This window comes from Cetorhinus maximus, chromosome 1, assembly GCF_964194155.1.
Source record: "Cetorhinus maximus chromosome 1, sCetMax3.hap1.1, whole genome shotgun sequence".
NCBI lineage: Eukaryota > Metazoa > Chordata > Chondrichthyes > Lamniformes > Cetorhinidae > Cetorhinus > Cetorhinus maximus.
The window spans coordinates 171,767,636-171,783,496 of NC_135879.1; the positions used below are offsets into that span (position 1 = coordinate 171,767,636).

At 41.1% G+C, this 15,861-nt stretch overlaps 1 protein-coding gene across 3 annotated transcripts in view; it reads right to left on the reverse strand.

Moving 5' to 3' along the window:
* Nucleotides 1–15,861, reverse strand: part of LOC144685460 (integrin alpha-2-like) — a 171,291-nt gene that overhangs the window by 31,591 nt on the left and 123,839 nt on the right. For 2 of the 3 annotated variants that reach the window (XM_078549990.1, XM_078550007.1), the window contains 5 exons: nucleotides 15,715–15,860; nucleotides 13,465–13,608; nucleotides 11,588–11,794; nucleotides 11,013–11,143; nucleotides 5,603–5,766 (listed from right to left, as the gene is read on the reverse strand). In XM_078549990.1, coding sequence (XP_078406116.1) covers nucleotides 5,603–5,766; nucleotides 11,013–11,143; nucleotides 11,588–11,794; nucleotides 13,465–13,608; nucleotides 15,715–15,860 — 792 coding nt within the window. The remainder of the gene's footprint in view (nucleotides 1–5,602; nucleotides 5,767–11,012; nucleotides 11,144–11,587; nucleotides 11,795–13,464; nucleotides 13,609–15,714; nucleotide 15,861) is intronic. The other variant, XM_078549998.1, reaches the window with a different exon arrangement.

The following is a 15,861-nucleotide window of genomic DNA, read 5'->3' on the forward strand; positions in this document are numbered from 1 at the left end:
TCAGAAAAGGGGCAGGAAGATGTGTTTGGTGGTGGCATCACCACCACTGGAGGTGGCAAGAAATGGCAGAGAAGGATCCTTTGAAGTGGAAGGTCACATCTGTTTATACCTTCCATATCATTGCTTCTGATGTGTCTTCCCTTTTCCTTGGCCAAGGATTCCCCATCATCATTAAAAAAAAACAAAAAAACAAATGTGGAGAGTAGATGATCAGTGAACATCTGTAGAGATATAAAAGAAGGTGGATGTTTCAAACAGAATCCTTCAGGGAGTTGGTTTCATTTGGATTCCAGAAGACTGATGTCTGTGCTGTGTTTTGCAGTGTTGCTAAATCTAGCTCTTACCCTAGCAGTACAGTCAGTAAACCAATTAGAGGTGATCTGCCAAAATCCAAAATAATGTCTCCCTTAGATTCAAGGATGGTGCTAGAGGACTGGAGACTTGTTCAATAAAAGGGTGAAAAAATAAGCCCAGCAACTACAGGCCAGTTAGTATAACCTGGTGGTGGGGAAGCTTCGAGAAACAATAATTTGGGAGAAAATTAATAGCCACTTTGGCAATTAAGGAAAGCCAGCTCGGATTTGTAAATGGCGTTTTTCCGAATTTTTCATGGAGATAACAGAGTTGATGAGGGTAATGTTGTTGTGGTGTACATGGACTTCCAAGAGGCACTTGATAAAGTGCCAAACAAGTTTCTGAGCCAAGTTAGAGCTCATGGGAAAAAAGGGACAGTAGCAACATGGATTCAAAATTGGTAGAGTGACAGGAAACAGTAGCGCTTAATGAAGGTTTTTCAGACTGGAATGGAGTTCCCCAGGGATCAGTGTTAGATCCCTGCTCTTCCTGGTACATATTAATGACCAAGACCTTGGTGTACAGTGAAATCATAATGAGTCAAACTCAGATGACTCAAAATTCTAGTTCTGTCGAAGCCGTCAACCATCCTTGCCAGCAGAGTAACAAATCCCATAGAACGATGCCAGTGATGAGCCAAAATTCTGCACTGGTTACTCTGGATTAGCCAAACTTGTCCAAGCTTGTCATATGACCTTGCCAACCATAGCAGAGTTAGACCACACAAAAAGGGTGAAATCATGGAGTGCTGAGCAAGCCATCATTTGCCATTAAGATTTTCCAGTGAAAGGACATGCAAAACCTGAGAGTATGGCTAAACCTGAGAGAAAGGTTAAGTGTTGTCAAACAGAGAGAAGGCAAAGTTGATACAGCAAGTGGAAAACAGTAACATGAAGCAGAAAGCAGACAGAATGAGAACAAAGCTTTGCTAACATGATATAAGGTGGCCCAAGTAGAGAATGTTCTCATCTCTGGTCCAATCCTGCAGGAAATGGGACTCACCCTGGAAAAGCAGCTGGGCCACATGCAGTTCTCCTGCAGTGACCAATTAAAGACAAGGCATAGCATCATCTTCTGCGAGGCAAGTGGTGAGGGTGTGGTAGTTATGGCAATGATGACAGATGATTGGCTCCAAAATGGTCTCGCTAACAAACAAGTATGCACCAAGATATTTTTAACATGGATGAACCTGGAATATTTTACTGTCTTTTGCCAGGCCGCTCTGATGTTTAAAGGTGAAACATGTACTGGTGGGAAAGAGAGCAAGGAATATGTCAACATGGATGGCACTGAAAAACTGCCACTTCTTGTGACAGGCTAGGCCAAGAAACCATGTTGCTTTGCAAATGTACCTATGCAGCATGAGGCTAACAAAACTGCCTGGATGACCTCCAACCTTTTTCAACCAAAGCCCCAGCCTTTTGCAAGTTCAGGTCACTAAAGCATGAACAAATTGAATGGACTTTTTCACACATTTACTGTGTTTTCATTTTGATATTTGAATCTATTGTTTTAGGCACACTTGAGTTTATAGGCATGTCAGGTTACATAGAGACGCATTCACGTGGAAATGGGGCCTGCTCAGCTATCATGAAGCTCTGTTTAAACACGAATTTGGAAGCGGCTCCCCTGGGATTCGACTCATCGGGATTTTACTATATTGTAAATGGTGAGGGCGACATATAGGACTTCAAAAGGATATAAAACAGGTTGGTGGAATGGGCAGACAAGTAACAGATAAAATTTAAGTGTGAAGGAATTCATTTTGGTAGAAAGAATGCAGAGAGACAATATAAAATAAAAAGGTGCAATTCTAAAGGGGGTGCAGAAGCAGAGGAACCTGGTTATTTATGTGCATAAATCATTGAAGGTGACAGGACAGGTTGAGAGCATGGTTAATAAAGTATACATAGAGTACAAAAACAAAGAAGTTCTGTTAAGCTTGTATAGAACACTGATTTGGCTTCAAGTACTGTGTCTAGTTCTGGGTGCTACACTTCAGGAAGAATGTGAAGGTGTGGCAGTGCAAAGATTTCATGAGAATTGTTCCAGGAATGAGAAACTTCAGTTATATGGATAGACTGGAGAAGTTGGGACAGTTTTCCCTTTCTCTTTCTTGAAGAGAAGGTCGAGAAGACTTGATGGAAGCACTCAAAATCATGGAGGTGTCTGTACAGAGTAGATAGGGAAAAACTGTTCCTATTGGTGTTAGGATAGAGAACAAGAAGCTTTAAAGGCAAAAGAAGAATTAGCAATATGAGGAAAAACTTCACACATTTGAAACATGCAACTGTCATTAAGTATAGACATTGAACAAAATACTAGCTGGTGACTACTTTCAATAATACATGATGCATTCTTTGGAAAGGTGTACAAGATTATGAGGGGCATGGACAGGATCGATAGGGAGCAGCTATTCCCCTTAGTTGAAGGGTCAGTCACGAGGGGACACAAGTTCAAAGTGAGGGGCAGGAGGTTTAGAAGGGGGATGTGAGGAAAAACTTTTTTTTACCCAGAGGGTGGTGACAGTCTGGTATGCGCTGCCTGGGAGGGTGGTGGAGGCGGGCTGCCTCACATCCTTTAAAAAGTACCTGGATGAGCACTTGGCACATCATAACATTCAAGGCTATGGGCCAATTGCTGGTAAATGGGATTAAGTAGGTAGGTCAGGTGTTTCTCACGTGTCGGTGCAGACTCGATGGGCTGAAGGGCCTCTTCTGCACTGTGATTCTGTGACCTGTGACCATTGTTGATAGGGCCCTTGGCTATCTTATTTCTCACGCCTCACCTTCTGCTCTCACCTCTTCTCCTTCCTCCCAGAACTATGGTAGGGTTTCCCTTATCCTCACCTTCCCCACAATGCAGTCCCCTCTATATTGGGAAGATCAAACACCGATTAGGTGATCATTTTGTGAAACATCTCTGTTCAGTCTGCAAATCTGACCATAAGCTTTTGGTTGCTTGTCATTTTAGTCCTCCATCCTGCTCTGATATCTCAATCTCAGCCTCCTATGCTGTTCTAATGAAACTCAAGGATTAGATAATTCACAGATTTCCAGACTCAACATTCAGTTCAACAATTTCAAATTACAACTACTGCTATCATTTGCCTGGATGGAAATTGTTGGTCTGTTTTTACCATTTTCAGTTCCTTCAGACCCATTTTTGCTTCTGTATTTGTCCCATTAACTGACCCCCCCTCTTTTCCTTACGCTATCAACATTTCTGCCGTTTAATCACTCCTGCCTTCCACAGACCTACCCTTTTGTTCCTTCACTCCTCTCCCCACTTTCTCTGCCTTTAAAACTGAACTTCTTCAAGTTCGGATGAAAGGCCATTGACCTGAAATCTTAACTCTGCTTCTCTCTCCACTAATGCTGCCAGACCTGAGTATTTCCAGACTTATACATTTCTCTTCCAGATTTCCTGCATTGGTCGTGTTTTGTTTTATAAGGAGGAGTAATTGTTCTTGGATTGATGGTCATCAGATCTGCTCAATAGTATTGTTAAAACTTTGCAAATTCAGTGCATCCATGATAGTTCAAGTTAGAATGTCCATTTCAACTAGAATTGGAATCTATTACATTGTCTGGAGCAAAAACATTATATACCACAGCTCTATGCTTTTTCTTTACAAACCCAGGGCACTTACCAAGTATCCCACTTAAAATGAAGGTCATCTCTATATAGGGCAGGTTTTTCTCTGCTGTATCATCTAAGGGTTTGCCTAAGGAAAGATATACTGGCATTGGAGGCAGTCCAGGGAAGGTTCACTAGGTTAATCCCAGGGATGGAGGGATTTTCTTATGAGGAGAGGTTGAATAGGTTGGGCCTGTATTCATTGGAGTTTAGAAGAATGAGAGGCAACCTCATTGAAACATATAAGATTCTTAGGGGGCTTGACAGGGTAGATGCTGAGAAGTTGTTTCTCCTTGTAGGAGAGTCTAGGACCAGAGGGCATAATCTCAGAAGAAGGAGCGCCCATTTAAAACAGAGATATGGGGAATTTCTTCTCTGAGAGGGTAGTCAATCTGTGGAATTCTTTACCATCGAGAGCTGTAGCGGCTGGGTCATTCAAGGCTGAGATAGATTTTTAGTCAGTAAGGGAATCAAGGGTTATGGGGGAAAGGCAGGAAAGTGGAGTTGAGGATTATCAGATCAGCCATGATCTCATTGAATGGTGGAGCAGACTCGATGGGCTGAATGACCTACTTGTGCTACTATGTCTTATGGTCTAATGGTCTTATGGAATCCTTGTCGTGCAGTATCTAACTTTGTCCATACTGTGGGTCCATTTGATAGCCAGTTAGTTCAGTTTTGACTGGGATTAGATACAATCATATAAATCCTTTAATGTCAATCTTAACTTAAAAGTGCACCATGGGGTGAGTGAGAAGTGCTCATGATGGCACTGATGTGCCGTCAGAGCCATTTGAGCACCCAAGTCTAATTTCCAATTTGGAGCTCGGTATAGTGGTTCCGAAAGGAACCTATATAACAAAAGCAAAATACTGTGGATGCTGGATATCTGAAATAAAAGCAGAAAGTGCTGGAAAAATTCAGCAGGATTGGCAGCATCTGTGGAGAGAGAAACAGAGTTAACATTTTAAGTCCAATATGACTCTTCTTTGGAACTGAAGAGAGGTGGATAAATGTGATGGGTTCTATGCTGTTGAAAAAGGGAGAAATGTCAGATAGAGCAAAAGAGAAGGTCCAGGATAGGTAGAGGGTGGTAGAGATTAAATGACAATGATGTCATGGAATAAGGTACAAAGCTTTGGTCCAGAGCAGGAGTTAATAGCAGAACAAAGGTCAGCACTGTTTGAAAGCAAAATATGAGAACAAAAAACAGAATGGCACTAGGGTAGAAAAACATAAAATGGAAAAAAGGCTGGCATTGCAACCATCCTGAGCCTTTAACTATACATCCAAACAGATTGTCAGTTCTTGCTGAACTAGAAATTGTAAATAAGTAAGAATGAAAAAAACATCAATAAATGCATAGACCCTGAAATTCTAATAGCGTTGTCCCAGGCTCCTGTCATAATCTTGGCAGGAGACTCCACAAAATAATGGTGGGAAACCAGTTGGCATTATGTGGCACGGGGACAACCCAAATAGAATTTCAGGGCCGTACTGATTTTGCCTGTTAGTATAAAACTTGGTAATATAAGGTAAATTAACTGGTATTGACACAGCATATGACATTTTATCTAATAAAAGTAAAACAAAATATGATGATCCTTACTGATTGATGATCCATGTTTTTCAGGTTTAATTGTAGCTTGGAAACATATTTTGACTCGACCACAAGTTACCTTGTTTCCATTGACCTGGCAAGTTTTGTTCAAAATGGACAATTTGGTTGGCTCAAATATCACGGTAAGGCTTATGTTTGCAATGCTTCGTGACCTGAAAAAATAAGTTAAAACTCTGTTATACATTGGGCAGAATTTTGCCCTTGGTGGGCGGGCTTGGCGGGGGCGGTCGGAAAGGCGACAGCTGCCAGCGATCGGGACTGGACCGTGATTTCATGCTGGCGGGTCAATTAAGGCCCACCCAGCATGAAACGCGAGCTTCAGCGCTCAGCGCTGCCTGTGCGGGCTGGGGGGAAGGAGGGCAAGCAGGCCGAGCGCAAACTTTGTGCATGCACGCGAGTGAGTGCTTCATGATCTCCCTGAGGCACAGAGCTGCCTCAGGGAGATGAAGTGTTGTTAAAAAAACAAAATAAACAAAAGAAAATAAAGAAAATAAAAAAGTAATAAAATATGTCCCCTCATGTGACTCTGTCACATGAGCGGGGACATGTTATTAATTCAATTTTAAAACTTTTATTTTACTTTTATTTGCTTTTGCAAACGAGTTTACAAAAAAATGCAAAGGCTGCTTGGCCTTTTCGCCTGCCCGCCAACCGTTAGGTTGGATGAGCAGCGGAAAATTTAAGTTAATTGATAATTTAATGGCCTTAACAGGCCTTTTAATTGTCGGCGGGCGCGCTGCCGACTCTGGCGTGTGCCTGCTGACCGAACTATCGCCCGACTGCAGGTTGGCATCGTCACGCTTGGCCGACGTCAATGCGTGTCATTTCATGCTCAAGTGGGTCAGGCGCACGCCTGCCCGCCAAGCGAAAATTTCTGCTCTTTGTGTTTATTGAAACTTAAATGATAACGAAGCACTAGTTAAATTTATGTACAATTTGCAGCATGAAGAAAGTTTAAGAATCTACCTAAGCGATGGGTTTTCTCAGAAGCTGAATTTATAGTCCTTGTACCAAAGCATTAAACCTAATCATCCAAAACAATTACAAGCAACAACAATACATGGTTACAGAAGGATAATGAGATTTTGTACCTTATCCATGTGCAAATTAATTTCCTGGTTATGGACAGCATTGACAAGGTCAGTATTATTGTTTATTCCTAGTTGCTTTAAAAGGAGGTGGTAGGCTTTTTCCTTGAAAAGCTGAAATCCTTGTATTGATGCTACATACACAATGATGTTACGTGGGAAATATTAGGACATTGATCCACTGACAATGAAGGAATTACTACATATATCCACTTCAGAATTGGATGTGACTTAGCAAGAAACTTATAAGTGATGGTTTCCCATGATTTTGTTATTCTTGTACTTCTCAAGTTGCACGAGAAGGAAATAGTATTAAAATAACCTTGAACAGTTGCTACAGTGCATCCTGTAAACCTGATTTTGCCTTCACAAGGAATGTATGATGGTTGCTTCCACCAATGCTATTGTGGGCAGACATGTCCAGGACATTTCGGTTGGTAAGGATGAGGTCAAGTACATTACTTCCTTGTGCTGGTTCCCTCACTACCTTCTGTTGGCTTGGTCTGGCAGCTACGTCCTTCAGGACCTAGCCAACTTAGTTGGTGGTAAGAGTGAGCCATCTTTGGTGATTGCTATTGAAGTCCGCTAGCCAGATTATATCCTCTACCCCACTTCCCTTAGAGCTTCCCCCAAGTAATGTTTAACAGTGAGGAGCTGTGATTCATTAGCTGGGGGTTGATGGAGCACAGAGTAGGGGTAGCAGTGTTAAGTGATAATCAGCAGGCAGTTTCCTTTGTTTGGTCTGCAGCCATGAGCCCTTAAGGAATCCAGATCAACGTTGAAGACTCCTTGAACTAAACCTATGTGCTGCATACCACTGTGCCCCTACTCTAGTAGGATAATCCTGCAACTGTGGCAGGGTATGCTCTAGGATGTTTATGGATCAGTCTGGGATGTTGGCTAATAGATCTGAAGCTTCAAAAATAGGATTGTGTCAGATTGTTGGTTGACTGATCCATGGGAGAGCTTTTGCAACTAGGAACTCACCAAAGTGATGGTCGCATCAAAGCCAGAGGATGAGGAAGTTTGTGAGGTGCTGTGATGATCCTTAGAAAATGAACTGCAGTCAGTCAATGAGCCCTTAGTGAGTTTGACTCTGCAGGGTTTACCGGGCTGAAATTTCCTTAATTGAAAGGTCACAGACCTGAAACATTGGTCAGGATTTTACCAGCCCCAAGAAGGCAGACAGGGAGCCAATAATATCACTGGGAGCCACGTTAAGTCAGCTCTCTGATGAGATCCTGCACTGGGGCATTTTACCAGCGGTGGGACCAGATGTGGAGATGTCTCTCTGTGTTCTTTCTACCAAAATGAATCACTTCACACTTCTCTGCACTAAATTTCATCTGCTACTTGTCCTTCCATTCCACCAACATGTCTATTTCCTTTTGAATATTGACACTATCGTCCTCATGGTTCACAATACTTCGAAGTTTCATATCATCTGCAAATTTTTAAATTGTGCCATGTTCCTGTCACTGAGCTAATTTTGTATGCATGTTGCTACTGACCCTTTTATTTCATGAGTTTCCCATACATATTTTAAACGTTGTGTGCAATAGAAGTTTTTCTGAAAACGCATTTAAAAGCTTATGTTGGCTTTGTCTATCACAATATCCATTGTAAAAAGTATCAACATTTGGTTACAGTACCTGTCATTCCTATGAATGGTGCTGTGATAATTGCGAAACAGCGTTTGCTGCTATAAGAATATACAATAATGAGATAGGAAACATAGTTAATAATAAATAAACAGTTTGCAGGTCTTTTTGACTTAAGATGATAGTGTAAAATGGGAGATATCAATTCAAATCCACAGTATACATTGACTTAAAAAAAAATGAAAGTCGGAAGAGATGTAATGGCAGCCAAATGGATATCACCCAGTCATAATGACCACCGACCTGTTTATTTACTGCTCACTATTCTCTTTATTCATGTGGATCTGCAATACCAGTGCACCATTACAAACAGGCAGAAAAGTTGAAAATACCAACTGTAAAAAAGGTAAAGCAAAGAAATAATAAAAAAGATTTAATCTGAAATGCTAAGAAAATGCTGAACAACAATGTAATTTGGGAACGGGTGATTTTTGAATTGCCAAAGGGTTGTGCCAACCTGATGGTTGTGCCAACACCAGAAGAAATGTTAATAAGATGCTCTGATGGTCCTTAGTACTGTAGTTAGTGTGGCCTGGACCACAGAACTGATGCCTGCTCAGTGCTGGCTACTGGAGACTCAACACTGGGGAAATAACAAGGATTGTTAATCAAACAGAGCACACAAGGAGAGAGAAAATATCTTTACTAATCATGTAAATGACTGAGGAAAAGAATATTATTTTTGGGAAGGGAAGAATTAGCACGCACATGAACCCTACGTAAACACTGCAAATCTATGGCATCAGACAGAACAAAAAATAAATCAAGGCCAGAATTTTACGTTGAGCGTGCAGACGCGCGCCCAACCTGGAATCACGTGAAATCGTGCAAGACCGCATGCAACATTACAGTCATAGGAGTTGGAAGCGCGCCTGCCGACAATTAAGCAGCAACTAAGCCCATTAAGGAGCCAATTGCCAGCAATATGGTGGGCGGACGGGCCGATCGACCAGGTGGCCTTCACATTTTTGCTGCAAACTCCGTCCAGGGTGGGATAAAATGTCCAGGGTTAAATAAAATGAAAGAAGACGTCTGAGGGATGAGGTGTTATGTAGCTGCTGTCAGGTGCTTAAATTTGCAGCATTGACACAGTTTTCAGCAATTTATTGATCTCATTTCATTTTTACAGTATTGCAGCTGTCAGCCTTCAGGGAGCGTCCGCCCGCACACCTACTTTTCTCGACACCTGACCTCTTCCTGCACCCCCTGGCAGTGCTGAACCTTTCTCAGCGCACGTTTCACACTAGCTGCCAGCTAATTGGCCAGCCAGCGTGAAACCACGGTTGGGGATAGATCGCGGCCGGAAGCTCAAATCAGGTCTGCTTCCGGGTCTGCTGATTGCATGCGCCCAACAAGCGCAAGGATCAGGCCCAAATGTTGAAGAATGTAGACAACTGGGAATAAAAATCTCTGGGAGTGTCAGGAAAATAGTACTACAAAATATTTTATCCATGAGATATATATTTTTCTGCATCAGCAAGATGAAATAATTTGTACTCATCAATGAAGCAAAACATTGCTTCAGTAAATTTAAGAACCGCTAAATGAGAAAAGAGTAAAATCTTTCTATAGTTGGCCTTCTGTCATCCTGGTAGTCACATGATACAATGATAGTGGAGTTGGTGAATAATCATAGCAATCAATCTTCTGATGAGGAGTCATTCGGACTCGGAACGTCGACTGTATTCCTCTCCACAGATGCTGTCAGACCTGTTAATTTTTTCAGGTATTTTTGTTTTTGTTTCAGATTCCCAGCATCCGCAGTATTTTGCTTTTAATCTTTATCAATTAATTTACATTGGACCTAGACATCAAGTGAGTGAATGGTGGTGAACGTTAGGAATCACAGATCAAAGGTCACCATTTTCGTACCAAGTATGTTACATTTACCCCATACTGTGCCTCAAATACTGTATGTTATTTCCTAACAGGAATCTATGTAATTTGCATTTGAATCAATCAATGCTAACCACTTCCACCTACAGGGAGGCCACTCGCTCATTGAAATTTTGGCCCCAATACTTACTCCTGGCCATGAAGTGAGAAGATCAGAAATCCTCAAGTCGGGCTTTCCTAGATGCCCTGCTGAAATTACGGGCAGGACATGTTTTACAATTTTCAGAGGTTTCCTGCAAGACCTTTAAGAGTCAGACCAGAATTGAAGCCAGACCTTTCAGAGTAAAATTAGGAACACTTCTACACACAAAGGGTGGCAGAAATTTGGATTGATGGAACCTACTCTTCCAATAATTGATAAGTTGGCTACCTGTCAGGATGGAAAGCCTATGGCACAAGGCTGCACCTAGGGAGTGGAGAGAAGGGAGGATGAGAATGAAATCTTGAGGGGGTGGAGGGTGGCTCAGGTTTGGACTCTTCAGATAAAGGTTGAGGAGGAGATCATGGAGATCACGGGGAGATTGTGGAGGAGTTTGGTGAATTGTGGGGTCTGTAAAGAGAGAACATGCCCAATTTACATAACTGGTCCTCTTAAATCATTCAGTAATGTAAATACCATTTTTGCACTTAGGCTGCAGCAGGCTGTGCAAACATCAAAAACTACACTTCCGTTCCTTGACTACCCATGGGCAATGCTATGGGAGCTCTACGAGTAACATATTAAAAATTGAAATGAATCATCAAGTCTCCTACCAGAGTTGCACAGCATTCCCAATGGATCCGATTGATAGATCTGTGATGGTATCACCATTCAAGTCCTTCTGCCCATCAATAGACAGTCCAAAATATTGCAATTGTGAATTGATTTTTGAGGCTTGTATTTTCTGGAAAGCAGATCAATGTATGTTTAGAATATTTATTCTATTCTTGCAAGTACTTCTTGCAACATTAAAAGTAAGTCAACGGCACCCCAGCTGCAAATTGTTTGGCTGGCCCTTTAAATAATGCAGAGAGTGAGGTGAGGGGCAGCTGGATACATTTAGGACAGAGTGCTAACTGGACTCACATGATCCAAATTGACAGAGTGCTCAGCAAATCAGCCAGAGGGACTGTTTGACCTCATGATCTGCCCGACGTACTCATGTCGTCACATGTATGGTGCACCACACAGGTCGTGCAGGAAGTGGCTGAGGCAGTCACCTGCCATTTTCAATGTCTCCAGCTTCTGTACCACAGGTTCCAGAGTGCTGGGAGCAGGCTTTTGCTGCCAAGATCTCAGCTTAAATGTCTAGCCGGCAACCCTTTTAGAATTATCAGGAAGCTCTTACCTGTGTATGTTTTGGTTGGATTATTGTTTGATATCCATTATAAATGTATACAACTCCATGTTGTTCATCTTCTACTGGGGCTCCAACTGCAACATCATTGTAACCATCCAGATTGATGTCAGAGATAGCAGCTATAGCAGCTCCAAATCGAGTGTTCCTACCATTAACTGGTCCTTCTAAGATGCCATGCTCTTCCAGGCTACCCTGCTGCATTACACGATTATTATTGTTAGACTGTATTTATGTTGATGCACTGCACAAATAAATGATACACATTTCAAGGATAATTTGTAATGATGCACATTTGTATGATGCACATTTCAAGGATTAGACCAGCATATATGCCATTTCATTGCATCAGCTAAAACAAACTTTTCTGCACCAAATGAGTTTTCCATTACATTATAAATATCATTGTGAAGATGGGTGTTATCTTTCTTAATAATTTTGGAAATATGGTCGTATTCTGTAAAGAAGGCTGTGTTTGTGTGTGTGTCCATGGGTAATTGAACTGTGGGTAGGTTAGTAAAGACAGCTTATCTGTGGGAACTGAGAGATGAAAGGTAAAGGTGGTAGATGCATGCATTTGTAATGAGAGGCTATGGTGAAGTTGGAATTACAAGTAAATAGGTTGGGCTTTAAGATTTTCATTAGGTGATAGGTAAGGATCTGACTTTTCAGTTGCTAAGTTTAAAAGGGGGTTTAAGAGACTTTTACAAATTAAAAAGGTTTCATAAGTAAACAAGGGAAGGTTATTAAATTTTATATGATCTGAAAGTGGAGGCAATAAGAAAACATGAAAGATTTATATATTTTGGAAAAGTTGAGTTCAAAGTGATGTTTAGGACAATGGAGTCTAGGATGAAAGGGAAAAAAAAAGATATTTCAGGGAGATGTTTAGTTGAGTTGAAGTTGCTGTGTGGGGGAAATGTCCTGAGACCAGCTCTGTGCTGAGAAAAATTGTGAATTTGAAACAGAAATCCAGATTCAAGCTAGGAAATTCTTTGTTTTCAGAAAGCAGTCTGTTTCTGAAACTTCTTTTGGATTTCCAAAGTAGAGTGGAAGAGTGTGAGAAGTCATGTGGTATACTTTACTAAAGTAGCAGTAATTTTTGCCTTGGGTACTTTTACTGGACTTTTAGAGTTAAAAACATCTATAAGGGAGCTATTGCCAAATAGTTCACCTATGTGTTCTTCTATGTGACCAAGTGGGATTTTTTTGGGGAATGTTTTGTAAAACTGTTTCAACTGTGTAATTTTACTTTTCTGTGTTTAAGTATTTTTTCTTCTTGTTAATAAATCTTTTAATTTAAAATCTTAAAAGTGTATTTGGAATTCTATGTTTCTGGGATCAGTAGCTATTCCCTCGTTTTCAAAATACACACAAAAAAAGTTACGATCAGTAAGACAAGTTTCCCTCTGGGAGTTGGCTTGCTCTATGAATAACATCGGCTGCAGGTGTAACTTCATATTATTCAGTTTTTACATTTCAGTTTGAATTAATGCCATTTACTCTGCTAAAAAGCTCTGGGTTCTAGAGCAATGGGCCAATTAAGTACTCTCAGATAATAGTGCTTCCAGTATTCAAAGTATTTTTTAAGTAACACATTGAGCTGTTGTACACTTGTACGCTAAGTAGAAGTGATTCTCTATCATTATCAAGTAATGTTTTGCAGCCGTGCTTTAGGCAGCAAGTATAACTGGAACATTTGTCTAAAGGTTTGGGCAGCATTTATGGTCTCAGTAATTTTAATGGGGTTTGTTTTTATTAAGAGAAATTAGATTAAAGGATTTTGTTGGTACAAAACACGTTTCCGCTAAGAGGCTTCTGCTCAACTGGTCAAATTGATATTAAATTGTGTATAAAAATCATTTTACCTTATTGACAGAGAAAACATACACTTTTCCTTCTTCATTTTTATGTTGACCCATAAACATAGGCGACCCAACCAATAGTACGTCCGTTAGTGAATCCCGGTTAACATCTACAGAGCACAAGACACTGCCAAAATAGGACCCAAGCTGAAAAGATAACAGGGCGGTCATTCATTTTAAAATTCCAATTATATACAAGTAGATTATGGGGAGACATTTGTTAGCATAGCTCTGCCAGACCTGCATTGATTCCCCAGGGGCAGGCATCCGCAGGGCTTTCTTCATTAATATAATGGAAGGGCGGCACTGATTGGCCCCACTGAATTAACACAAATCTCCATAGCTAGAAATAGTGCTACGCAAACAAATTTCTCCCCCTAAATATTTTAATTTTAATTTACCAGGTTCCTATTGTGTATTTGTCACATTTCCTTTTGTCCGTGATGAAGCCTTCAATTTTCTCCATTAACACAACAAAAATTCTTTGTTGTATTAATGTTGTCGAAGCTTTTCATCTTTCACTCATCAGGACAAACACAAGAATGCCAAATTTCAAACAATTGCAACAATTTATACCACAGGAGAAAAGGGTGCTGATTGGTTGGCAAGTCGACTCTGATTGGCTGAGACATTGCCATGGAGAAAGCAGTGCTGGTGTGATGCCAGGCTGTATGTCCGAGGGATTGGCTGATCAAATCAAACAACATGTTCCTTTGGTTGCTTGTATTAGGCAGAGCCCAGACAACAGAGTACAAAGTATTCAACCAGCTCACACTTGCAAAACCCAAAATAAAATGTCTATAGATAGATGCGATTCTATGACTAGGCAGCATTTGCTGAACATTGCTGAGTGCACTAATAGCTGCACTAACAACCAATTTAAGATAATCAGTCGAGTTCATAATTTGGCTCATTTAGGCTTGCTAGAAGTGACGTTTCTGTTTTCTCAAACAAAAGCAATATGTTCAACCTTTGTGTCTTTTTTGAATTATCCAGGTGCTTGTGGAGCTGATAGTTCCATGTTGCTTTCTCCATGGCAATGCCTTGGCCAATCAAAGTCAACTTGTCAAACAATCAGTATCCTTTTCTCCAGTCATTTAAATTGTTGTGATCATTTGAAATTTGGCATTCTTGTGTTTGTCCTGGTGAAAGCAAGATGAAAAGCTTTGGCAACATGTCTTCCTTTTCAGCAATATTTTTCTACATTACCACAGATTTTCCTCTGCCTTGCACCAGGTACAGCACAGAGGAAAAAGAAGCAAAGGCCAATAGGATCAGGTGTCCCCAACCATTATGCTGTCCTGGCACTTCCTGGGTATTTTTCATGATATTACTAGGCCTGCGCTTATAATAGGAGCAGGCCCAATGCATGCACTGTAATCATGTGAGAGGGAGCATTTCCTGCCTGCAATGTAATGAGGTGTGGTGGCATGGGGGGTAGGGCGGAAGCGGGTGAAGAGGCATCTCCTGTCTGTTATAGAAGGGGCCATTTCCTGCTGTATTTTAATGAAGTGGGGAGGGGCATTTTCTGACATATTTTCTTCTGAATCTGCTTGTTGAGCAACTCAATGAAATGGCACCAGTCAAAACAATTGACACTGTGACCTGCCACAGACTCCCATCAACTGGAGCTTCCACAACTATCCCGAGGTCAGTTGAAGACATGGTGGCAAAAAAGGAATTGATATTTAATTTCTCCTTCCCAGGGCTCTGATTGTGATGTAAAAACAGAAAATGATGGAAACACACAGGATGTCAGACAGCATCTCATTTTTTCTTGTTTTCTGCAAGTAAACAGCCCCAGCAGAGGGAGGTTCCGTGCCTGGACTCTGCCTAGCATTTGTAAATGGCCTGGTGGAAGGGAAATAGATGCAGCTGTCAAAGGTCAAATAGACCTATTCTTCTTTAGCCATGGGAGCAACTCTGTCAAGGTCAGGTCCTCACTCCACTTGTGGCACAATGTTGCTTTGGTGAATGAGCTGAAGTTTGTAGTTTGTATGTAATTTGCTGATAAAAATTGATCTTTATGGCATTAAAGACTGCAGGTTGAATCAAAGCAACATTTACCCAAATATAACACAATGCAATGCTCGGCTTTCTATTAAATAAGTTTAACATCTTTCCTCAAAAACAAATCCAGTCATGTTGCTGTATTGTTGCCTTTGTCCTTTCCAACAGAAACAGAAAGTAACGTAATTGTACAGCAGGTCAAGCAGAATCTAAAAGAAAAAGTTGAGTTAGCATAGTACATACCTGTTCTCCTTTTTCCGTTTGCTTAATTACCACCTCATCATTTGACCCAACTGTGTAAATGACTATCTGGCCAGTGTGTTGGAAGCGTGGTGCTCCGGCAACATAGAGCACAGAATTTTGTGTAACCAGGGATGTCACAGAGTAACC